This window comes from Falco punctatus, assembly GCF_963210335.1.
Source record: "Falco punctatus genome assembly, chromosome: 2".
Taxonomy (NCBI): Eukaryota; Metazoa; Chordata; class Aves; order Falconiformes; family Falconidae; genus Falco; species Falco punctatus.
Window position 1 is genome coordinate 56,077,143 of NC_137581.1, and position 24,694 is coordinate 56,101,836.

The window sequence follows — 24,694 nt, forward strand, 5'->3', positions numbered from 1 at the left end:
GGATTTACCTCAGCTGAATTCAGCTGTCAAAAAAAAAAAAAAAAAAAAGAGAAAGGCCCTTCCAGAAGGAGCTTCATTCAATTTTCAAATAGGTACCCAAGATAAAGAGGATGAATCATTGTCTGGAGGGACCTTCTCTCCACTGACTATTGAAGAAGGTAAACCCCAACATTTATTTTCACAGTACACTTTCCAAGTACACAGCTTTGGTCAACCAAACACCATCAATATTTTGCATAAGCTTAGTGACCGAAACAAATCTAGTGTCTTTGAAGCTGAGGGATTAAAATTTAAAAATTGTTACCTAAAATAGGGTCAAATATACTTTAAGCTATATTAATAAAAAGCCATATATTCAGGTTTATTTTAAGATTTACTCAGGTTAATCCTCTTACAACTGAAAATATAGAAAAAATAGAAATAGAAAGACAATACACAGAATGCCTTGATTTTTTTATTTTTATCTCAAAAAAATAGCATTTCTGTAAACGTTATAAAGCTCAACATAGCAGATAATTGCTTTAACTTGTACTCTGCATTCTGATTTTTTCTGTTTCATTGTTTTCTTTTAAAACTTGCACTTTTTTTTTAAAGCAAGAGAGAATGTTAAAAAAAAAGGAAAGAAAAAAGGTAAAATACTGACTAAATAATCAATTACCACAGAAAATCTTTCTGGAAAACAGACACAAAATTTCACAATATTTCCATTTCCTTCTTGAGGTAGAAGGTCCAACACAAGTTTTATAATGTTTACAAACTATTACTTACATCCTGTAAATGAATATTATCCAGATCACAGGAACTGTTTACTGCTTCAACCAACCAGCTTTCAGGAGTGATCATGTTTAGAGTCAAAAGGAGTGATTCTGGCAATTCTACGAATTTTGCCACAGGTTCAGAAGCAAGGTGCTTGTTGATCCCGTAAGTTAATTCTGGTTCCAGAACAAAACGATAGAAGCTGTCGAAAAATAAGAGTGTTCAGAAAAATAAATTTACTGAAACAAAGTTCCAAACATGAAGTTCTTGTAAAATGCTTTAAGATATAGTGAATGTTTACTACACTAATGGTGTTTGGAGGCACAGTAGCTTCCTATTCTTTTGGAATGCCATCAGACTATACATATAGCATCTCAAATGGGATGGTAGATGAACATAGGTCTATTTGCTTTTGGTATTTATTTCTATCTAAGTGCGTAGTTTCCATTAACATTCTAAACGTCTGGGAAGGTGAATACCCAAGAGGTGTATCTTGACTGTGAACTGCCTTGAATTCTCAGAACCTGTATCACTGAACTAAGCAGAAGCACTAATCTCTGCTGGAAGAAAAGTGTCTTTGGGAACAGCTTCTGCCACTGGCAGCAGCAAAGACAGAGCAGAGGAAAGAAAGAAGGGTTCTCTCTCTTCCTCTCCAACTCTTACCCTCTTTATTCCACAGGTAAAAGTACCCTGCAACAACAAAACAATCATGATTTTCTTCCTTCCTCTACTGATATTCAACAAAATGAGAAGAATCAGAACAGAAAGAGAGCAGTGATGATGGTGAGCAAAAGCAGCAAACAATGCATGCTTCACATGGGGGTGGGGGGGAGCGGACAGGCAGGTGAAGGGTATTTAATTAGTATGAAAAGTAAGGAAGAAAGAAAATCTGTACCATTCAGGAGGAATACAAATACACAAAGCATTTAGGGTAGTATATGGATGCATTTCATGTGAAACCATTGCTGCAATAAAAATATAACCTGTCTGCAGGGCAGATGTCTGAACACTTCTTCCTCTCACCTCTCCCAAGCACAGGGAAAGAGCCAGGCGCTAACACCTGCACAGTGCCTAGCTTTAAAAGCGATCATGACAATGTCACACAAGATACCCTGAAGACTGATGATTAAGACACTCTCTTGCAGTGTAAAACGTATGAGTTCAATTCTTCTCAAACCAAACAGAAACTAAAGACTTCCGTTTTGTGGGCAAGTGATGAATTCTCCCGTCTGCTGGCTAAAGGGCAGGCACTACCACCAGCCTCTCATAGTCAGGATTATAGGTAAAGTATCTGCCAAAGGGGTGGCAGTGCTTAAACATTTCTCTTAGACAGAAAGGAATGCTCTCTGGTGAATTAAGTGTAAACGTCTGTAACTGAATTAGTGAAACCTGGGCTTTACAGACAGTTAAAAGAATATTCAATTTAAGGCAGGTAATTTCAGGGTATACTGTTCTTAACGAAGACAGATCTCAAGTGCAGATTGCACATTTACTGAGATTACTTTCATTTCTAAGTGTACTTAATCTGTAAAATTCATTACATAGGCAGCGCGCTGCAAGAAGTGACCAAGTTAGGCAGACAATCTCTCTGCAGATTTTCACAGTCATGAAACACTCTCCACTGATTTATCCAAGGACTGTTTATGAGAGGTACATTTGATGGACTAGATCCCTTCCCTGTGGTCCCCTGCTTGACACCTTAGAATTATAATTTTTCTCTAGACAAATGCAAACAGCTTAAGTAACACTCAACTTGCATTCAAAGAAAATAACTAATGCAACAAAAGAAACCAGAAACACAAGCCACTTTATTTTTAAGGGATTACATACTGTTAATGCTTGTCTGGTTTTGGTTGGGGCAGAGTCAATTTTCTTCCTACTACCTGATGCAGTGCTGTGGTTTTTGTATTTAGTATGAGAATGATGTTGATAGTAACAACTAAAACAGCATGGTAAGTAGTTCTTACTCTAAGTCAAGGCCTTCTCAGTTTCCCATGCTCTGCCAGTGAGCAGGTGCACAAGAAGCTGGGAGAGAAAAGAGCCAGGACAGCTGGCCCAAACTAGCCAAAGGGATATTCCATACCATAAAAGATTATGCTCGGTATATAAAGCCAGGAAGAGCCAATTACTGCTTAGGGACTGGTTGAGTATCAGTCAGCAGGTGGTAAGCAACTGTGCTGTGCATCACTTGTCTTTCTTGGGTTTGATTTCTCTCTGTCTTTTGTTGTCTCCCTTTTCACTATTATTAGCATATTAATATTATAATATTTTATATTATTTCAATTATTAAACTGTTCTTATCTCAACCTGTGGGTTTTACCTTTTCCCCCCCCCCCGATTCTCCTCTTCATCCCACACCAAGGGGGAGTGGAGTGAGGAAGTGGCTGTGTGGTACTTAGCTGCCATCTGGGCTGAAACTATGACAAGGCTGTTTTTTCAAACCAGGCAAGATTATGCACAAAAGCGATAAACTACTTACCTCTTCAGTGGCACTTCCGACAGCTTAGGTCTGCAGTTCAAAAACAACCTGAGTTTCACATTGATCACGTCTTTGAGTACCTACAGGAAAAAAAAAATCTCTCTGTGAAAAAGTGGTTCTTGGTAATCACCAAACTTTGAAAATAAGCCGAAGTTATCCTTGTGACATCCTGTCATTTCTCAAGCTTCAGTAGAAATCTCAAACATTTTAAAGTTCTAAAAATATCTGTGTATATTATGGTATTAAGGGAGGTTGTCTAGACATTCCGAATAAAGATTTGACCTTTTCTAAAACTGCATGATTTAGCACATGATATTCTTGATAGTCAAAATGTTAATGTTTTCCCCTAGTGATGCGTTTTTTTGAAGAGCAGCTATCCCCATTTTCCAATGCTTGAGTAAATCATATTATCACCTTTCTTATATTGTGTTTTCTAGAAGATCTTAAAGCACTTGAAAGTCTAAGCAGAACACATGCCTTTTATTCAATTACCAATCTTAAAACAATGACTTCCCCTCTTATTAAAATAGTTGTATAAGCTGCTGAATAAAGCGCAAAGAATTTTTTTAATACTTAATTCCTTAATACTTTTAAGTGTCAGCAATAGATTAATGATGCATTAAAACTATTCGATCAACTTCAAAACATTCCAGTAAGTTAAAATATTTCTGCTGCTTCTTCAGTTTCTCCATCTGTTAATTTCTAAAAATACCAATTTTCTAGATGTTGTTATATAGGAACCATAATATTAGGACAGTATTTTTTCTCATTTTCATGAGCAGTCTATTTTAAAGTTAACAAAGTTACTAATTTCTTTAAAGCACTATTAAAAAAACTTTACCAAGTTACCTTAATTTCTGTGGTTTCTGATCCAAAGTGCTGATTTGAAAGCATAAAGCAGCTGTGTCTACTTTTACGGATATTATTAGAAAAGCAAGTAAGATATTAAAGGCCAAGTTAAAATACTGATACTACTAAGTCTAAAATCTAAAATTACTATAATGGCAAGTAAACTGGGAACAAAGCAAGACAATGGCCATCCTTAAATCTCTTGTTTATCATAAGCATTTTTTTTTTTTTCTTTCCTCAGTTCAACCCATGACTACACATATTCTTTACTATAGTGCTACAACTTTACATAGTCCTAGGGACCTTTTCTGCTCCTGGTTTCTCATGCTTACCCCTCGTGTCACCTGAATACCACCACTGAAAAACTACTGAGCAAAAAGTATGGACTAGAGAATGGCTTAAGGGTGACAAGTGAAGAAGCAGGAAATAAGAACCTGGCAGCACTGGAAGCATAAGGGAAAGTATTACTTGACATGGGCTAGAGACCACTAAAATCAAAACAGATGTCAAAGTGACTCAGGTATTTAACTATCACTCAGAATAAAAAGCATTTGTAAGCAGCACTTGCTGGTCTCATCTACTAAAACATACCCAGAATTTTCAAAGTTAAAAACTTCTCAAATAAACATGCTGCATCCAATATTATGTAAACCTGTGCTGGACTTTTATCTTCAAACAAGACAAAAGTCTCACCCCATTAGTAAGAACAATACTCCAGCAATCTGCACAGATAGGTTGTTGTGTAGGATGCAATGATCTTGAAAAAAGACCAAAGTATCATCCCAATTCATCAGCTGATCACAAAATTTAGTATAGTATTGTAGCCAAAAGAATAATGCCTATCTTAACAAACATTTCAAAGGAATTTAAATAGGCAATGACAAATAAGACAAGAATGCATTACCTCTGTGTTTTCCAATGCAGCTTCTGGAATACTGAAATTGCTTTTGTTATTTAGGTGCCTTACAAGGACACTAAAAGCCAGGGCATTCAAGTTAACACATGAAATCGTTACAAGACTGGAAAGCTGCTTTTACAGCAGAGCATTTGAAGAGTTCAGTCTGCTTACTTTAAATCAGAAAATCCAAAGAAGAGCACGGAAATTTAGTTCAGGGAATATTTAATACGGAAAAAAATAGCTGAATTATTTCAGTTTACTAGGCTTGAAAATTATTTAAGAGCAAGTTTTATTTTGCATGCGCAGTCACTTTGCAAAACACTTACTGTGTTACCACAACTCATCCGAAAATCATTAACTCACTAGACCACGATAATTCAATCGCTTGGAACTGTTTGTGACCATCACTATAATAGGAAGCATCTGCACTGAAAACAAACTCTCTAATAGAATCTTCAACAGAACTGACAAAATGATGAGAAGAACGTTTACAGCATGGAGCTAAATAAAAATCTACAATTCCAAGTCCGAGTTTAACAGTCAGGTTAATTAGCCACTGGAAAATCTCAGTAAGACCTGTGATCTGTACTCAACCACTTGATAATATTTAAATTGGAATAAAAAAAATATTTCCACTTTAAATGCTAATTGATAAAAAGAAGTCCTATGACCCATGTTATATAGGACATCAGACTATGTTATCAAAAGAGGGTCCTTCAGAGATTCCTATCACTTTAGGGATGGAATAAGAGTTTCTCTCTGAAGACAGAATGAACAAAGAAAAAAAGGCAAAAGATAACTCACAGGAAAAAAGAAAAGGTTTGATTTTTCCCTCCACATTTTTGAGTTCTTTGACAGTTACTGGAACAAGATAAAAGTTGATGATCCTGAGTTACATACTGCTGGAGGAAAGCAGTTAGGCTAGTGGACATGTAGTTTGTTCAGTGGCACTTTCAGCTGTTTTTGGTGAACGATGGGAAAAAACCCTGACCATCCACCTCTTCAATTTTGTCCTCATATTTAGAAGAAGGAATTTCTACTTTTTTCACACCACATTAGGGATCACATTCATAACTTTAGGACTACTTGGTATTCCATGCATTCTGCTGAGAACTGATGTGGTCCAACCTTGGTCAAGTTATGGCTAGTATTTAAAGATCTACTGTAGGCAGTGACTGTTGCCTTGTCTGGAAATACTTGATGCTGAAGTCTATGAAAAAACTTTTTGAAAAAGGGAAAATGGGTTATATGGGAAGTTCTACCTGCCTCCCTCTGGAGAGAATATAGAGCAGTTCTTATGATACAATCCAGTACATACGTCAAGACCACATAAAAGCTTTGGCTCCACTCTCATTCAGTCTCTGACTCTTACCTTCCCCTTATCCTCAAATTGTCACTTTATCAGACTAAGCAGTAAAGTTTAGGTGACAGTTTACCTATAGCTGTTTATACATTCTCAATTTCAATTCCATTTAATATGAGTAATTGTTTGTTTATATTAAAAAAAATACCAAAAAAATATTTAAGTGACTATTAAATGACAAAAAGTAATATAATAGCATGACTTCACCAGGGTAAAAAAATAATAAAAATCACAATGTGGACATGTTCAACATGGACTGGGGCAAGAATCATGTGCTTTGATGTGGTAGTTACTACACAAATTTTGCACCACGAATAGCTACCATCCCAACATACTGGGCACTAAACCAATTACGTTATTGAAAAAAAGATCCTTTCAATATAAATATATCCCAGTGCTTAAAGTTTAGAGTATTAAAGTCACCTATATATACCAAGATAATCAGAAAAATATCCATTTAGGAACTTTCAGTCTGGGGCTTGCTGTACATGTAAGCGTTTTGTCTCTACACCAGGAGGTGCTGAGACACCTTTCTCATATATATATATATATATATATATATATATATATATATATGTGTGTGTACGCATGTTTGTATTTTCAGATTATTTTATTTTTCATTTAAAAATAATAAAAAAAATTAATCTACATCAAAGTATTTGTTTGCTTTTTTTGTTTTTGGTGTGGTTTTTTTTTTTTTTTTTAGTTTCAACAGCATTTCATTATTCTCTCCTAATCTTGAATAAGACTATAGCTCCTGTGAATCAAGCAGGATCTGCGATGGCTGAACAGCTTGGTAGGCCATGGGAGTCAGCTGTCCAGGCCTGCATTAGGGAAGAAACTGCTCATTAGCGAGCCTGTTGCACTAGGAGGAATGGAGGCTCCTGATCTGAGCTACAAGGTCCTTGACAGAACTTACCATAATACGAACTTCTGGCTGAACAGAGAGAGTTTCCAGTCAATTCCAAACTGAAAACACTTCCATTTGGTAATACCATGCTTTCATTTCAACTGAGGATGGTGAAACGAAAGATCTGGTTCTAGAGAAAAGCTACTATTTCATAGTCTTGAAATATCAGAATTTTCATGATTTTTTTTAAATGTTTTACTTCACTATTACATATGAAAATGAATGGATGCTTCAACATTTGATACAAAAGGCAGAAAAGCATATGAAAATGGGAGGGGAAAAAGCAATGTAAGAATTTATGGAACTTTCATAATTACTGCAGAGAAAAAGATAAACCAGGATGCAGCAAAAATCAAGTTACAGGCTTCAGAATCGTAGCAGACCATAAAAAAAAGACAAAATTTACATTTTTATGGGAAACTATAAAGGAACCTGAGGTAGAGTGATATTCTGCAGCTACTGAAAAAAGAAAATCATTTTAGGAGCTATGTTTTTAGGACAGTTTCTCTTTAGATGACCAATAGCTACACACAATGGAAGACTTCTAGATATACATGGTAGCATTAATCAACTGTGAAATACCCTTCAAAGAGCTGAAAGGTTTATAGTCCAATCTTCTCATGATGATATTACAGGTCAGATTTAGAACACCTCATTTAGGTACCTTGGAAAACTAAGGTGATTTGGTTTAATGGGAAGAAGCATACGCCTCAAGATTTTGAGACAGGAGATCCTTTCCCTCTATATTACACAGGCAGTTTTGTCCTTTCCTTCTATTGACTATAAAGAGCATTTATGGACTCACTGTTAAGAGGACTGGTTCACGGGGCATCTGAATTTTAATTGCAAATAAGATACTTGCAATAATGAATTAGATAATCCCCAACTTTTTAATATGAATTTAAATAACTAAATATATATATATTTAAAGATACTTTTTTTTTTTACCTCTTTACTACACTGTACATGGAAATTAGAAAAAGTTTAGTAAAAATTAAACCACAAACATGTAAATGAAAAGAAATGACCAGTCTTACAATCAGTAAGTGAGCCATCTTCTGTGCTTCTTTTGTCAATGGATCCACAATAGCAAGAACATCATAGAATGGTTCATTCTGTTGGGGATCAATTTTTACTACGCTGTTAAAAAAAATAATTAATAAATAAGTGACATGAAAACTCTAAACTGAATTTGTGGAAATACATATTTTTAGGCATGAATTTGTAGCATCAAAGGCACTTTAAATTTTACTGCTGATGAAGACATTTCCCTCATTCCAAGCAGTAATCTTGAAATTAAGGAAACTTAAATGTGAAGAACAATTAAAGATTCAGCATTGATCTATATAGTTCCATACTGGTTATTGATTAAATACATGCCCTACAACAGAATTAATAAAAGGAAAATATATAGCAAAATATTAAAAATGGTCTTTTTGTCACTGGTCTACTGTTTTCTTCACTGATATCCACAATCACCAGATTTCAGAAGCATCAGCAGTGCCATCATTTTTTTTTTTAAAAAAAAAAAAAAGTTTGAAAAAATGGCAACGTAGAAGTGTGAAACATCCAGTGGGATGGATTAGCTTTGTGCATTCCAGAAAATAATTTATTTTGGTAAACTTGATTAGACTAAGTCAAGGAGACCTAGTTAATGTACTCTGGATCTACAGGAAGGAAATGTTAGTAAACTTAATTAAATAATAATAAAAAAGAAATCATGTGCTGTAAACACACAAAATTGACTATCTGAATTGGTTTTCCACAAAAAATATACCTAGAAATTTAAGTACCATTAGTGAGTCAAACTCCTCCAATATGGTAGTAGCATAGTACTGGCTGTTACAAGTATAACTTTGGAAAAATGCGTTAGCCACTTAAAACAGGCTACTACAGATTTCACTCCTAGTATTATCAACGACAGGGCCAGCCCATTGCCACAGCACACTAGAGTACCTTCACCGATAAAAACAAGCGGGGATTTGGAAACAGTATTACAAACATTTTTGATTACTCTTCCTGTGTTACAGAACCATAGAATCATTTAGGTTGGAAAAGACCTAAGATCGAGTCCATCCATTAACCCAGCACTGCCAAGTCCACCACTAAACCACATCCCTAAGTGCCACGTATACATATCTTTTACCATATGGCCTTTTAAAAAATGTACCTGTCTGCTCCAGAAAGTTTGTCCCAGCTAAACTTAAATTAAAACCAGCTACTCTTAGTATCCCATTACAAAGAGGATAAGATTCACAGATGAACATCTTGGTATTTTAGGTCTCATTTGTTAACAATGACAACGAAAGAAGATACTTGGGGTATATTCACTTTCTAAATGTAGGATCAGAAACACAAGGAGTCAACATGCAAGCAAGTACACTAGAGACACTAGTATGAGCTCACCAAGTGTAAATCTGCTTGCTGACTACAGTCTGTTCAGTTCTTCTTAAGGAATTAGGTGCCAATAAGCCCTATTCAATTGCATTTGAATGTAATCTAGCTGTATTAACTATGTATTTATCTGTAGTCAACAATGACACTGCTAAGCCACAAACTGTTATACAGGTATAAGCACGTGTATATTAGTCTTAACAATAGTACTCAAGATACACAAACAGGAAAAGTAGTGCTGGAGTCTTCTGAATTAATGAAAATTAGTGGGGGCTTCTTTTAGCTCTAAGCTGTGAAACTACTTCTAACATTTCAGTAAATGTATTGACTCCAAGTTTTCTAACTCCAGATCACCACTTCTCTTAACACCGCCAGTTGTAACCACTCTTTCAGCAAAGGATAAGGCTGGAAAATCATTAGGTATTACTAATTAATTTATAAAGAAAGAGGTAAAGATGCATTATGCTGGGCCAGATAAACAGGTTGTTCGTACAACCACAGAATCAACAACTTCTTTTAGAACTGGAACACTTAGTCAAGTTTCCAAAGACCTTATGTGGTCATCAGTATATTCTAAATTTAATATGAAAGTATTTGAAGTGCATTATCATGACAGACAGAACTTACCTGTGCTGTTCTTTGAGCAATTCAGCATCTTGTCTCATCTCTGTTTTAGGCAAAGATGACAGTAGGGCATCTATTTTCATAATCAAATCACTGCCACTACATTAAATAAGGCACATTAATTTTTTTCATCAGAACAGGAATGAAACATTCACATTTTAATGTATGTCTGTCTACATAAGGAATATTTTAAAAGTCCACATCCCAGACTGCTTTAAAACAATTATCATCTTGAGACTGGTAGCTTTGAGTAAAATCTTTAGCATGACAATGGCCAAGAACCACCACTACTTTAGAACTTGTGAACTGTTTCTTCTTGAAATTAACTGGCAGAACCATCATTCAGCCTTACAGTTGTATGGTACAATCTACTGACATTTCTACCTCTTTTTTCCTTTTTTTTTCCTCTCCAATTTTTTCCAGATGTTGTCACAAAAGGAAATAAAAATAAATGAACAAGTTTCATGTTTACTTGGCCACATCTTTAAATTTTTTTGGTATTTCTTACTGGAATTCACTTAGAAACCTTAGTAGTCCTATTGCAGTGTCACTAAGTCTTAGTATTTACTAAGTACGTTTTGCCTGTCAGTGCTTATCCCTTTGGTAGTTCTACCTCTTCTTGAGTTTGTTTTTCTGGTAGTTATTTCAGTTGTGCCAGTCCTTCCAGGTAACAGAAATGATACTCTGACACAGAAAATCAATAGATACTGTAAAAATAATGTAATTTTGCTCTCTTCTTTGTACACAAACTGGATCCTTAGATTAAAAGCAGGCTAAAACTCATCTTTATACTTCTTCAATTAACAGATGTGTGAATGTTCTCTAGCAGGGTGTCAGAGCACCACATCTGTCCATGCCTCTATAGGCTCCTTTTCTAACAATTCCCAAAGACAATGCACTTTCTATACTTCAGGTGTATCTACCTAATATACTTACAAATATCAATACTCATCGTGGTTTTAAGATGCACTCATTTTTATCAAGCTTATTATTGTTCTTTATAATTATTCTGAAGTAAAAAGCTACTAAGAATAGTTTACAGTTAGCTGTACTCATCTCTCTGTTGTAAGCATAGTCAAAGCAGACAAGTATTTGGAGCAATTTCGCACAGCTGCACACATTATGAGGCAAGTTGGAGAGGGTATGATTCTTTGGACACACAGTGATCTCTTACACCTTAGCCTCATCACACGTAAAACCAATGATAAAAGGGTGCATGTCTCTTGAATAATACATGGTGCCTTTTTTTCTGCTTTGTGCTGTAACAAGGCCAAAGAGGCTGTCAGTTGCAGGGTAAATGACACATGCAATTTAAATCCGACATACACAGTTTATATATACAGTGGAAACACACTGAATAGCATAATTAGCCAAGCATAAATGTAATACAAAATTTAGTAGATGTGCCATTTCTTCTAGAAAATAGGGCGTTTGAGTAGGTAAGTTATACGAAGTCTATCTGGGAAATGCTAAAAAGGAAACAAGGGACAGTTAAACCTGTCTACATAGAAGTACTCAGACGCTAAGATGACAGCAAATATATAGGTTGCAAACAGCAAACACTTTAAGTGCATGTAGAGCGTATATATAGGAATATATAGTATAAAGAGTACTTTGACTATATATTTGAACTTTTGTTGATATTTTCCATGCAAAAGGTTTATTAATTTCTCACAGGCAATAAACAAGGCAGTATATCATAAAGCCTCCAAATGCAAAAGTTGTTTACCTTTTACTACTGTTCCCCATGTCTTTGACAATAGCTTTAATCTTCTCCGCTGAGGTACCGTATGTTATCCTTTCCAACAAATTAAAGTCTTCTGCATGGAATTCATTTTCATCTAAAGGGCCCAGTACCTTAGAGAACAAAATGTCACTAAGCATAGCCTGTTCCAAAAATGTGTCTTGTAAGCAAAAAACATACTAACGTTTTACATAAATGCGTAATATTCCATATGCAACCCCCAGCCCTATATATATCATTACTAACTATATAGTACCAAACTGTATAGTAACTATGCAGGATTAGGGTTTTTAAAGTTACGTAATTACTGTTATTTATCAATCACAAAAAGCAGGTGTAATGGAAATATCCAGCATATTTTTCATTATGCATACCCATGTAAAGCTATTGTATGTATATTTAGAAATCACAAATTAAGTTGAAGAAAGCCTCTGTTAAGTAGATTATTGTAAACTGAAATTCAAATTACTGTGTACCACACTCTCTAGTTTAATTCTGTGAACACAATCTTAACTTTAAGGCTTCTCAGATGAAGCAGAATGGATAGAAAGGAAGAAAAGAGCAAAGGATAAGAAACACAGGATATCCAGAGACAAGAAACAGAACTACTACATTTTTTGGGTCTGAAGGAAAAGAAGGTGCCTTGAAATCCTGGAAAATAGCTTTGAGGATGTTGTTTGGATTTCCTGCTCATAGTATGCTAGACTAAACTAACTCAAGTAAACTTCCAAGAACCTACAGGGCTCCTTAGATGCAGAATGCCATGATGTAAGTTTGGTGCAGAATGCCTCTCACCCAAAATTCAAAGGCTTCCTAGAAATGGGAGGTTATCTAAAAAAATTTCACTTTTGAATGTTTTGGTATGCTATAATGATGCATGAGATAGACAAAACCACAGTGTGGTTATGAAACACCATGCCATTTTTGTAGAAATTGTAAATGGAATAAAAAATACATTTGCTCATGAAAACAAACTTCAGTGCTGAAATATGAAGGATAGAAATTAAGGCTATCCCATATCTTTTTTTAAAAGTATTCTTCTAAAATGAAAACACACTTTAAGATAGATGAATATATATTATCAAATGTATCCAAGTATTTTTAAGAAACATTTTCTCAAAACTTAAAATACGACATAATTTGAGCTTTTTTAGGCTCAGTAATCACTGTTTAGGAAAACAGTAATAACCATTCATAAAACATTGCCTATTTAGTTCTGGCGGTGGGGGTGACATAAAAGCCAACAATTCTCTTGTGCTTCATCAACAAAAATGCTTTCTGTGCGTTCATCAGCCATACTTCAGCCACATCTCAGAAGCCATTTAAGATGCACAACTAAACGCAATTTAAAGAGAGTTTCCAGTAACAAGATGCCAACATAGTATCTCTATTTCCTTTTAATGGTAGAGCAATAAATAGAAAATAAAAAGAGCTAACTCAGAGTAGTTTGTCTAAGTTGGATTTGTAATGTAAGGTATTGACAGTCATTAACAAGTGCTAAACACTGAACCCAACATTGTATTTTTCAGTCACAGTTCATCTATAGCCACACTAATTAAGGCTGTTAGTTTCAGAATATACATACAAGAAATTGAAACAACTACTATACTTCAATTTGAACATTAAGAATTAAGACTATAGAACAATTTAATATTTATAAACAATTTGTGTTTTAAGAGCTTGAAATACTACCATAGTCAACATAAATTTTTATTACATATACAGTAGATTTATCCTACCCCAAATGTGTAAAGCAACATCAGGATCAAAATTTATTCTTAAATATTATTAATAATACATCAAATATTAACCTATTTAGAGAATTTTGTCAGATTAATTCTTAAATAGCTGTGGGAACAACATACGTAGTAGCTTCAATGGAATGAGGCTAACAAACTAGTAATAAAACAAAATAAAGAAACAGGCAAACATTCATATCATTCTCTAACAACAGGCTGAATAAGTGGAAAATCAATACAACGTATTTTCTTTAACTTCAAACTGAAGTTCCAGGAAGTAAAAAATACCTACAAAAAGACTTGAGAGATTATTTAACTCCTTTCTTACCCTGCCATTGCTCACAACAGCCATTTGCCCAGGAAGCAGCTTAAGAACCTCCTGGCAGAACATCTGGTGGGTTTTAATTAAATCCAGTCCTAAAGTGTTGTACTTCTTCTCAAAAGTACCTTCATCCATTCCCTAAAGCAAAGGTAAAGCATGAGATGGTGAAATGATTCAGGAAAAATAAATTCTGCAACAGCTGATGTAATAAAAATTTTTCTTTAAGTTTTGTGGTAACCAGAAATCAAAATGAAACAACTTCAGCTTCTCAGTGTGGAACCACAACCTCCCAAATAGCCAGTATGCAGTTTTTACCCTTGGGCAGCTTAACCGAGAGGAAAGCTGAGTCTGAGGTTAAACACTTTTTCTATGATCCAGCACACAGCTGCATGAAAAATAACATTCTCTGTTAACAACTAAACTGTATTCTCACTTTTAGGAAAAAGGTAAAAAAAAAAATAATATCCATAATACTCTAAAAACCTAACAGTCAATTTAATGTGGTCATTGAATACAGCTTAAACATGCTCTGGGGAAGCCAACATCATCCAGTAAACCACATAACAAATCAATATTCAAAGTGGGGAAAAGAATGCTGGAATTTTGCCATGCTTACAGTGGCACTGTGCCTCACCTGTCAAAATTATCCTGCTATATGAAACTATCGATATGTATTTCTTCATTACAAATATATGGACCAAGCAAACAGATTAATTCAGATACAATTATTATAACAAAATAAATTAGTAACATGCATAGACTGCTTAACTACATTTACATCTTTCAACATTTATTAGACAATTAAGTAAGAGCATGACCCAAGCCAGCTAATTAGTTTTCCAATATGGTGCCAGAGTTCTTAGTCTTCCAAATCTTCCTATTTAGAAACACTGAAATTTACAGCTCCTTCTGAAACAGAAACTGTAGTTTGCAGCTGTTATTTGATAACCCAGCTCCACTCTTTGTATGAACTTTGAAATCAGCAACATTTGTATTTTAAAACAATGAAGTTTCATAGAAACACAACAGAATGTTGGCCAGAAGTATACCATGCTCATTAACCTCAACCACTTCAGTCTGTGCTTATTACTGCTCACAGCCGCAACAGCAAGGTAAAACCAGTTACTTCTGAAGCCTTAATTCTCAACAAACATTAATATTATAACACATTATATAAATGATATAAAACATTATAATTTGAGAGCTACAGGAAAAACTAATGAACAATTGAAAATGAAATGATTTTGGCCTCAATAATCCAGTATCTGTACTCTGTATTTTTTGGTACTCTATTTTTTTCCTTTACTTTAAAGAAATTCTCTATTCTTCCATCATATGAAAGTTGTCAAAAAATCAAATCTGCTTGAGCAAAAACTGTATAAGGATTATAAACTACATAGCATTTGATCAAACACTGTTACTCTCAGCAACATCTCCTTACAATAAAGAATATGGAAAGTGAAAAAGAAAACAGTCTAATTTAGTTTGCACTCACTGGGATGAAGAATTTAGCAATTTTAGTTCCAGCAGCAAGAGATTTTGCTGTCTCTTCCTTACTGAGTTTACTCAGGAAACTTTTTAAGTTGCTGCTGTTTTGCGTTAGAAAAGCGGTCAAAATTCCTCTAGCAATGGCTGTGTTATCTTCCTTTATTTTTGATGAAGGATTGTTCAAAATCCCAAGTCGTGTATGACTGCTTGTTTTCTGCAAAGAAAAATAAGAATACACAATTTTACAGTTCAGTCTGCTGTTACCTAATGTATTCATATCTATTATAACTCTGTAAAATGCTTTGAAGTTCTGTAATTTTCTTGCAGCTATTTGTCTTTAGAAAACATGTATCAATACCTAATTGAGAACTTAAACTAGGAGTAAAAATGTTGTTGGTAAGGATTTACCTATTCTGCAATACCAATTTTAAATAGAAGATGCTTTTTTTAATAGAAAAATTGCCTTTCAGCATTCTGCAGAAGTGTATTTTTAACAAGACATACACAAGTATTCATTTACAGACTTCAGAACTGATTTTGTACATTTTGTTCTATTTTTCAAAAACCATCAAACTAGGCATAAAGTAAATCCAAGAAAATTTTTCCACTTAGAACTTTATTCTTAATCAGCAAGAAAATCTTTCATTTGCTAAAATCAATGATGTCACTTGAATCTTACTAGACTGATGACTCTAAGGTAGTATCAAGTAGCATCGCTACCTGAATTAAAGATAAATGGATTCTACTGCAGTAAAGACTATAAAAATAAGGAATGAAATCACTGGTATTCAACATATTTAAACAGCAAACTTTAAACTGCAGCCCTTGAGAAAAAATTTTGTTAAAACACTTATCTAAAAAGGTTGAAAATGTGTATCTTAAAGTGTTCCTGAGAAGCATACTCTTGCTGGCAAGAAAGCGGACAGCATACCAGGTTACATTAGGAGACATATGGCAAGCCAATCAAGGGAAGGTCTTACTCTCATCTATTCAATACTTGTGAGGCTGCACCTGGACTTCTGTGCCTGGTTTTGGTCCCCCTCAGTACAGTAAAGACATTGAGATGCTGCAGAGGCTTCAGCAAAGGGCTACCAAGATGGTCAGAGGCCTATGAGGAGGCACTGAAGAAGCTGGGCTTGCTCAGTTTGGCAAAAAGGAGGCTACAGAGAATCCTAATAGCAACGAACAAAAGTGGGAGTGAAAAACATGACAGGGCCAAACTCTTCCTGGTAGCAGCGAGAAGTATAACAAGGAGTAAAGGTCACAGATTTTTGGCTGTCAGGGAAAACTACGCTAGGAAGGCAGTGCAACACCAGAGCAAGTTGTCAAGGGAGGGGACAGAGTCACCTCCTTGGAGATTTTCAGGACTCCTTCAGACAAACCTACAGCTGACTGGATCTAATGATGGCAATAATCCCACTTTAAGCAGGAGGCTGAACTAGATGACCTCCAGAGGTCTCTTTCAAGTAAGACATCACTAGTTTTTTCAAATGAAGTTAAAATAAATTAGTACTTTTCAAAATACTAGATATTAGTTGGAATAGTGAAAAGTGAGTTCCCTTCGGTCACCTCCTCTCCCAGATTCTTGCATGTTTATCTACAAATGCCCATGGCACGTCACGCGCAAGAAGTGTCTGTGCAAATTTGCACCTAGCAAATTCTACTAGACCTCGACCCAACAGACAAAAGGGACTGAAAAGGAGTAGAGAACCTCCATACAAATCAATGGACTTGAAAAAAATGATGGTTTTGTCATGAAACTTGGAAATTATTAAGACCAAGCAGTACATGAAGCTTACCTAAACCAAATCTATAAATTACCACGAAGATAACCAATTAAACTTCTATTCCATAGAAGATTCAGCAAACCTTATTCAAAAGATTTTTTTTTTCTCATGTTTTTCCTAGCTTCTCCTCACTAACACATGAGGACTTCCCCAGAGAGTTTTCACTTACCAGTTGGGAGCTCTGGCATATCCTCCCTGCTGAAGGGGGAAGGGGCTGGGGCAGGGGAGGCAGCAAAAATAAAACTACAGAGAGAATACATCTGTCAAGCTTGGGCCACAGATCTAGCAGTCAGATAAATGAAATTGTTTTCCTGTAACAAGGACTTGCATTGCATGTTCGTCTTTGCAGCTTTTTTAAGCCTTTTTTAAAGACCTATTTGGTATTACACGATCCCTGCAATGTACAAATTTTCTAATTCTTTTAGGGTCATTCCCATTTCATTCCTGATAAGTAAATCTAGATGTTTTCCCAATTTCAGTCTAGTTACTCTTCTAACCTCCCTGGAACTGATGGGTTTTCTTCTCATTTATATCCACATGACATGTACTTGCATACTTTAAATCCTATTATTAATAGTGAAGAACTTAAAAATAAGCGAACTCAAATGTTGATGATCCTCCTAGCATATCAGAACATAAAAAATTTAATCTGTCTCGGAAGCATAAAACAGTATGTGCAAAAATGGTCATTTCATGGCCACAGCTATACCATACAATAAAGAGAGCACTGCCTAATGGTTCACATCAACAGGCTTATCCTAACCTCCCTGGCCCAGGTAACATGCTAGGGTACCTCATGGGAGAAGGTCTGTAACTGGGAAGAATTTCACCCTTCTAACACACAAGCATTGTAGTTTGTCTCTTGCATCAGAAGTCCATGAACCAAATCATCATTTACAGGCCTGTAAGATGTCAGTGCTGCAGCAAAGTAAAGTGAAAGCAGTGTCTCATAAGGCTGCACCTGACCCACAGAAAAATTCAAATTGTTACAACCTTAAGAGTATAATTTTTGAATGCGCACAGTGTTGTTAAGGACATATTCATAATAATAATTTTAATAAAGACTTATAGAAACTCACCAGGCTTTTCAAGGCATTAGAAAGCAGTCGTCTCCCAGCTGGTTTATCAAAATCAGCAATAATCCAGACAGTAACAGCATACAATTTGTCTTCATCTGAAAACAAAAGATAATTCTGCTTTACATCCTGGAGAATCTTCTCACAACTAATTAATAATGAATTAATTCTGCTTGAGATTTTGAAGTTTATGTTTATGCTGGACTGCTGACTTCAACTGTAAGACTAATCTTTGCCAAATCAGAATCTTTTGCCTCTGAATGGAAATAAAATTCTGAGGAGGCAGTTTATCATGCTAACATGAGCGTCATTAAAACAACCAATCTGTTGTACTACTGAAACAAGATGGCTTTAAGTAATAAGTCGGCTCCAGTTAAGACCTGCTTTACCAGAGGTTTCTTGTGAACATTTGATGGAGGCTAGTCATATAGCCAGAAATGAAAAGAATTTATTTAGAATAATGCATGAGTTAGGCCATTCACTTTCTCTGGCAGCAAAGTGAGTCTCCTTCATCCAAAAGCAGGACAGAATTTACCACTTCTGAACACAAACGGGAACATACCAAATACAGTTGCAAGAGCGTAAACTACTGTATAGGTGTATATGCAGAAAATTTCCCTTTTTCCTGGTCTATGGCCTCCTGTTCTTTACTCTAGACAGAAGGGCAGTAGTACGTGAAAAATTCTGGGAAGTTATCTGTAGAAGAGTATCAGTCTACTCAGCTCTATCACATATCCCCTAGAAGGTAATGTGTATAGATGGGAATTGTACAAGGTTCTGGTGAGATTCTAGTAAGAGGTAATTATTAAGTGTTGCTGCAGTCTATAGAAACACACTGGGGACAGATTCGAAATATAGATTACAGATTAAAGGTTATGGGTTTTGCACAAGAGATCTGCATCTTAGAAATGAGCCTACAGATTGAAAGCCAGTCATCATTTAGCAGCTAGCTGGGATGGTCCTGTGGTTGTACACAGAGAACCAAATACAGTCAAATAGTTTTATTCTAAAGAAATGTAATTATATGGCATTTCTTTCTGATAATGGAGTTAAGTAAAACTATGTTAAAAATTACTGAAGAATAGCACTTTAAGAGGATTATTCTGTCCCTTGATGGACTGAAGTAAATAGGTAGTTGTTTAGCAGCTGTCTAGCAGTTGTAACTTCTAGAAGTTCACAAGGTACAGACTATTGCAAAATTCCATGCAGTAATATGCCCCCACTGTTGTAACTGTACTTTTTGTCACTTTTTGTAACTGTACTAGTTGTAACTAACTCCAAGGGAAAGTACTTCTATATGCAATAAGAATATTTTACATCAAAAATACTTTAAATGTACAAAAAAGTGTTTCAGCAAAACTTATAAATCTGTGATAATCCAACAGAACATACATATTTTCTACAGAAAGACAAAGCTTCCGATATCAAAAATAAACTAGATGAAAAAGATACTGAATGCTAGTATATATGCCTAATTTTGATACAGATATTACAAAGACTATACATTCTTCACTTGATAATGCTGAAACTGAGTCACTTGAAAACTATACTCTTTAATATTCTCAAGTAAAACATATCAGTATAGACTAGTCTGTGGTTGAAGCTACAGAAGTCTTGCAAAGCTTTTTAACTTCGTAACTGTAAAACAAAAACAACTAGCTGTGACATCCATCCCATTTCAAAACTACAAAATCTAAAATAAATACCGTGTTTATTACAGTTTATGTTTATAATATTAGGATATGATCTGGCTCCTGGAAGATGATACTGAAATATTGGGAAATGTACTCATTTACATGGGTCCTTGGGATACTGACTTACTTGGGATATTTTACTGGGGAAATTCAACAAATTGTAACACTTCCCCACCCCCTTACAGAAAAGGAATATACCCTTTTTTGTTAAATATTTCATGTTGTCTGAAATTACAGCACTTTTATCTTGTGAGTCCAAAAAGGAGAAAGTAGAGAAGTCTTCCACATCAAATGGAACTGCAAAATGCAAACCAGAACATGTTAGACTTGAAAAACAGGACAATCATTACAATAGTCAGTCAGAGAAAAGTAGTTACCAGCTGTGGATCTGAAATGTATGTATCTTCTTTCTGCTGCAAGAATAGAGGGGTTTATACGGGAAACTACATTGTGCTGATCCATAAGAAAATCCATTGCATTTATATGATCATTTAACAAACCCTGTAGTAAGAGGAAAAAATGTTTAAACCTGTACTTTTATGGTTTCAAGACAAAAAAAAGATCAAGTATTTGTACAATCTTTCACAACTGATCTTAAAGCTTCTATATACACCAAGTTATGGATGATAATGTCAAGTCATAAATTTATAAATATCACACAGTAGTATTTCAACCCATCAGACACATTTTTCAATGAACTGCAGTACAGTCTCAGTTTCTGATTGAAAAATTCCATATAATTACTATATACTTAATTGATCCTTCAGTCTTCTACAATCTAAATATACTATTTTAAAACCATCACTGCAAATTAATGCAACAATATAATTTCAGTTGTGATACTATTAATTTCAAGCTATCCCATTATGAAAAAAATTATAAATAAACATGACTCAGACAATTCCCTGCCAATTATTTCATCTTGCATTCATTCAGAAATGTTAAACATACCATGAACACTGCCCTCTGGAAGAACCCGGTGGCATCAATAATCCTCTGAAGAATAACTGTCTCTAACTCTGCAGCATCCATCTCTTCCCTCTTAAAGGGTACGCCATTAAACAGAGCTTGAGGCAATGGACCCAGGCCAGCCTTTTTATAAAAGGTTGCTCCTGCCTGATATCAGAAATATCACAGGATTAAATAGACTGTGGCTGACTGCAGCAAAAAATGAAACTAATATCAGGAGACAATGTACCCCTAATCTCCAAGCACTACTCCCTGTCATACCTTCTCATGACAAGACAGGAAATGTTTAGAATCAAACAGAACACAGGACTCTTCTCAAACAGAATGGCAAAAGAAATTAGATATCTATGTATGGTGTTTTACTTTTGCTTTATCATCTTGCTAAGAAATATTAATTTATTTTGCCTAACATTCTTAGCAAAAACATTATGTAAATAAAAATAAAAGAAATTAAAAAATTGGAGAAAGGCCTTAAGACAGTCATCATTTCAGGTGGATCAACCTAGACCTTTTCCCCAAAGAAAGCACCCCAAGAAAACCTCAAAAGGCTTTTATGTTCAGAAGCCAAGACATATTTGGTAAGAACAAGCTGATCTTTCCTCAAGCAGAGAAAATCCAGTGAGACAAACAGAAATAAAAATGTATTGTAAGTTAATTCCCTCTTCCTATTCTGCAGCCTTTCAAGTTTTCTTTCAGTGTCACTTTCTGGATAGCCACAAACTCTATGATAGTATCTATGCATCCATCCTTCTGCCATCCCACTGTCTCCTCCCTGATGTTTATCTCACTCTCATTGACCCTGCTTGTACAGGGGGCCTTCTACTGGTCGCTGGCTGTCTGTTTTCCTTCCTTTAATATTCTCTGTGGGAAGCTTTCCTCCCCTAAGTGTATCCAGGGTAGATTCAAACTGCCCTTTATACGAAGCCTCCATGCAGCTCAGTGAGGAACAAGCAGCACAAGGCAATCAACACCTTTTTTTCTGGCTGCCCAGATGGGCCTTTTAACAGGAAAAAAAAATACATTATATAACACATTTTAAAGGGAAATAAAATAAAAAGGATGGTGTGTTTCAGAAACACAAGTTTGTATAGATGACATGGCTGAAGACATATGAAAGAAAACTGGTTTGGTATCTATTTTAGCAGAAAATAGACTACATAAACAATTATAGCTAAAAATGTGTTTTCTCTATAGCCTTTACATCAAAATCCGTAGCTGTCTTTCCCAAAGGAAATTATAACCAGGAAGCACAATTAAAAGAAAAAATGATTCGCCCTAGAAGGCAGGCTTCAGCTCCTCACCCAGAAGACACAAGTAAACTATTTCTGCAGTGAGAGGCCCCTTGACATTGTGATCCTGAATGCTGCAGGCAATAGTAAATTTCAATAGTGAGAGCAATAATGCAGGAACCTTTTCAACATATCCACTAATGACTGAATGGTGGCTGAAGAAAAAAATTGACTCAAAGCTAGTAAATACAGTATCTTTACCATTTTGCAATCTTTCAGTTTAGCAAACGCAATGAATTGTGTATTGCAGTACTACTTAACACTTTGCTCGTAACATACCTTCCTCCCTTCATCGTATTCAGAATGAACATCTAGTATACTCTGAATATCAGCATGTGGGTATTTGCTTCTAAGAACATCTTTCACATGATTTACTGTTAGAACGTTTCCATCATTAACTTCACGGTACATCTGTAAAAATTATAACAAAGAAAAAAATTTAACAAATTTTCAATAATAATTAAACCCAATTAATAAAAGTAAATAGACCATAAAACAATCCTGTTACAGGGCTCTAGTGAATTTTGTATTTGTTTACTTTTATATTCCTATATTGCAGGTTTTATATTACTTTTGTAATGATCACCATCGCACGTAGGCACAATTTTTCATCAGAGCACTGTTCTGATTAAACTATTGTTATACCTTTAGCCTAAGTCTGAAGTGGCAAAGGAAATACACTTACGTGAGCTGAATGTGAAAGGTTATTTCTCTCCACCGATTAGAGAAGGAATCTAAATTCTTACTATAAACTACCTAACCACGGGTAGTTGCCTGAAAATGTATGATATGAATACTGTAATGACTGAATCAGTCAGTGATACTTTTCCCTACAGTGATTATTTTTCCTTACCAACACTATTTTTATTTCACAGCATAAGATTTTATTCCTTTCATCAAACATACAAAAGACATTTGAAGTGAAAATTGTTCAATCCGTTCCTTTTCAAATGAGGAATAACACATTTCCCTCTATATCTCTGAATATCTCAAACCTGTATTTTATTGATTCCAGTTTTGTTGTCTTTTACTTATATTTATAACCTTCTCCTTTTTATATTAAGAAACAAAGTAAATAGAGGAACGCAACATTTTAAAAACCATATTGTAAATTGATATTGTGTGATCTGGTCACTGATAACAGTCAGGCATGTGTGTCAGTTCCTAACACTTATAGATTTCTGTTTCTCTTCCAAAATTCTCCTAGTTACTTCAATTACTTTCATCTTAAGCTCTCTGAGAGTTTGTCCATTACATTAGTTTCTAGGCACTGAACAGAATAATAGAAAACAAAAGTAAGAAAAAAAATGTTATTTATTAATACCATATCCTCTGATATATTTTTGCTTGTAGAGTCTTCATACAATACTGCTCCCTTTATTTCTCTCCGTTCATCTCTCATCTCTGAAATTCCTGTCTTTACATGAACCTGCATTCTCTCTCACAAAACCCCCGTCTCATTCATCAAGCTGCAAGCCTGAAATACTTCTGTGTTTTATACATCCATGAACAGCTCAATCATGACCAAAAAAGAACTTATCTTACTCTGTTTCACTTTCTATACAAGAGAACAACCAAGGGCTTTTCAAACCTTATAGGATTTCCCAAGTGATATTAAAATGCCAGTACTCCAAGAGATACAGAACATGAAGACAGGCACATGATGTTAACACAAATAATACAGAATCATTTTCACAATAAAATACTAAAAGCTGTAAGGCATACATCTATCTTTTTACATTCTTGAAGGCAACCTGTAGATAGGTAAAATGACAAGAGCAAGATTGTTTCTAGAGGAAGAAAGTATTTCTGCAAATCATTCTATAGTATATTAATGCTATACTTGTTTTTAATACTTTACTTCCATGTAAACTAAATGCAAATGTATCATGTTGTCACAAGGCAGCAAAGTCCTAACTATACAGAAAAGTTGTAAGTTAAAAAAAAAAAGTGATTTCTTGTGAAAGAACTAACATTAATTATCGAGGTAAAGGCTTGAGAGGTGTCAGATTCCTCTGCAATGTAATTAAAAGTTCTCCACAGAGCTATTCCAGCATCTTCATTGCCATCAATTTCTTCTTTTGTACTTAAAATGAAAACAAGTCCAATTCTATAAAAAAACAGAAAGATCACGCATTTTAGAACAGTATCAGTTTCACACACATTCTAATACCACCATAGAAGAACAAGATATTTGCGTTCAAGTAGTATGTCCAGCATGTAGGGATGAATGCTCCCATGACCTTGTGTGGTGACACTGAGGATACCAGCTGCGCAGTTTTCATCAGATCTCCTACATTATGCCTAGATTAC

At 35.0% G+C, this 24,694-nt stretch overlaps 1 protein-coding gene across 1 annotated transcript in view; it reads right to left on the minus strand.

Moving 5' to 3' along the window:
* The window catches only part of UGGT2 (UDP-glucose glycoprotein glucosyltransferase 2), a 91,449-nt gene that overhangs the window by 22,726 nt on the left and 44,029 nt on the right, over nucleotides 1-24,694 (minus strand). Inside the window, exons 15-27 of the mRNA XM_080374995.1 lie at nucleotides 24,356-24,491; nucleotides 22,661-22,792; nucleotides 21,075-21,239; nucleotides 20,501-20,624; nucleotides 20,322-20,420; nucleotides 18,433-18,527; nucleotides 15,574-15,780; nucleotides 14,085-14,216; nucleotides 12,003-12,130; nucleotides 10,277-10,372; nucleotides 8,293-8,395; nucleotides 3,236-3,315; nucleotides 769-958 (exon numbers count right to left, since the gene is read on the minus strand). Coding sequence (XP_080231121.1) covers nucleotides 769-958; nucleotides 3,236-3,315; nucleotides 8,293-8,395; nucleotides 10,277-10,372; nucleotides 12,003-12,130; nucleotides 14,085-14,216; nucleotides 15,574-15,780; nucleotides 18,433-18,527; nucleotides 20,322-20,420; nucleotides 20,501-20,624; nucleotides 21,075-21,239; nucleotides 22,661-22,792; nucleotides 24,356-24,491 — 1,687 coding nt within the window. The remainder of the gene's footprint in view (nucleotides 1-768; nucleotides 959-3,235; nucleotides 3,316-8,292; nucleotides 8,396-10,276; nucleotides 10,373-12,002; nucleotides 12,131-14,084; nucleotides 14,217-15,573; nucleotides 15,781-18,432; nucleotides 18,528-20,321; nucleotides 20,421-20,500; nucleotides 20,625-21,074; nucleotides 21,240-22,660; nucleotides 22,793-24,355; nucleotides 24,492-24,694) is intronic.